The following is a 1,521-nucleotide window of genomic DNA, read 5'->3' as shown; positions in this document are numbered from 1 at the left end:
CTTTCTCAGTGGATTCTGCGTCCTTTGTCTCCCAATCTCTCAGGTTTCATAAGGTTTCCAATGGCTTCAGATCTTTTCCACGTGAGGTATGGGCGCGAGTGCAAATACGGAGCTCCTTACTTCTCCGCCATCTTGTCCCTCCTCCTATTTATTTATTTTTAATTTTATTTATTTATTTATTTATTTATTTATTTATTTATTTATTTATTTATTTTTAAACCCAGTAACATTTAAAGAAGATGACATATTGGGCAAAGTTTAGATGTCTCAGTATTGTGACACTAAACATACACCTCCTGCTTCCAGATCCCAAGCCTTTGTCTGGCACATCCTTCTGCAGAACAATGGCCTGGGAGGCAAACCAGACTCTCATCTCCCACTTCATTCTCCTGGGCCTTTTCACCCACTTGCCACTGCACTTCTTCCTCTTTTCCATCATCATGGTCATGTTCTTGGTGGCCCTTTCTGGCAATGGGCTCATGATCGTCCTCACCAATGTTGACTCTCGCCTACACAGCCCCATGTACTTCTTCCTCAGCTGGCTGTCACTCATGGACCTCATGCTCATCTCCACCATTGTGCCACGGATGGCCACTGACTTTCTTCTGGGCCATGGCACCATCTCCTTCACAGGCTGTGGACTCCAGATCCTCTTCTTCCTCACCCTCCTGGGGGATGAGTGCTTCCTATTGGCTTTCATGGCCTATGATCGCTATGTGGCCATCAGCAACCCACTGAGGTACTCAGTGGTCATGAGCCGTCGTGTCTGCTGGCTCATGGTGGCAGGGTCCTGGCTCTTTGGCCTGGTGGATGGACTGATCCAGGCCATCTTCACCCTGCGCTTCCCCTACTGTGGTTCCCAAGAGATTGACCATTTCTTCTGCGAGGTTCCTGCCATACTGAAGCTGGCCTGTGCTGACACTTCCCTCTATGAGACCATGATCTATGTCTGTTGCATCCTAATGCTGCTCCTGCCCTTCTCTGTCATTTCTGTTTCCTACCTGCGGATCCTGGTGACTGTGCTCCATATGCGTTCTGCTGAAGGTCGGCAGAAGGCCTTTGCTACCTGCTCCTCTCATATGGCAGTGGTCTCCCTCTTCTACGGGGCAGCCATGATCACCTACATGCGACCTCAGGCCTACCACTCCTCCAAGCAGGACAAAGTGGTCTCGGCCTTCTATACCTTGATCACCCCTATGCTCAATCCACTAATCTACAGCCTGAGGAACAAAGAAGTGACTGGGGCTCTCAGGAAACTCCTGGTGAGGTTTCACTGTAGTGGGGAGCAGGGCTAGGTTAACACCAGCACCTGTAGATGTGGGTTCTGGGGTCTGGGAACTTGGATTAGCCTCTGTAGTTTGATTGGAAGAGAAACAAATGTGTTGTACTGAAAATAAAAGTCATTCTCTTATGAGAGTTGACCAGATGAATACATCAATTCAGTTCATCATGTCCATACTGAGTGTGGATAGTGTGAAAGGAAGCCTGGGCTAATGTGGTTACAGAGTAGAAGACACAAAG

The 1,521-nt window shown here is 48.2% G+C and overlaps 1 protein-coding gene across 1 annotated transcript; it reads left to right on the top strand.

The window, feature by feature from the left end:
* Window positions 1–344: 344 nt before the first annotated feature.
* LOC144226860 (olfactory receptor 2T1-like) lies at window positions 345–1,295 on the top strand. Its single transcript, XM_077758372.1, has one exon. It carries the CDS (start codon window positions 345–347, stop codon window positions 1,293–1,295), a length of 951 nt encoding a protein of 316 aa, XP_077614498.1.
* Window positions 1,296–1,521: the final 226 nt, after the last annotated feature.

This window comes from Crocuta crocuta, unplaced genomic scaffold (genome assembly GCF_008692635.1).
Source record: "Crocuta crocuta isolate KB4526 unplaced genomic scaffold, BGI_CrCroc_1.0 scaffold797, whole genome shotgun sequence".
NCBI lineage: Eukaryota > Metazoa > Chordata > Mammalia > Carnivora > Hyaenidae > Crocuta > Crocuta crocuta.
This window is presented reverse-complemented; position numbering and strand designations above follow the sequence as displayed.

Bases quoted from the DNA above. Each gene is read 5' to 3' on its own strand.
- LOC144226860 (XM_077758372.1), top strand. From the start codon at position 345: ATGGCCTGGGAGGCAAACCAGACTCTCATCTCCCACTTCATTCTCCTG.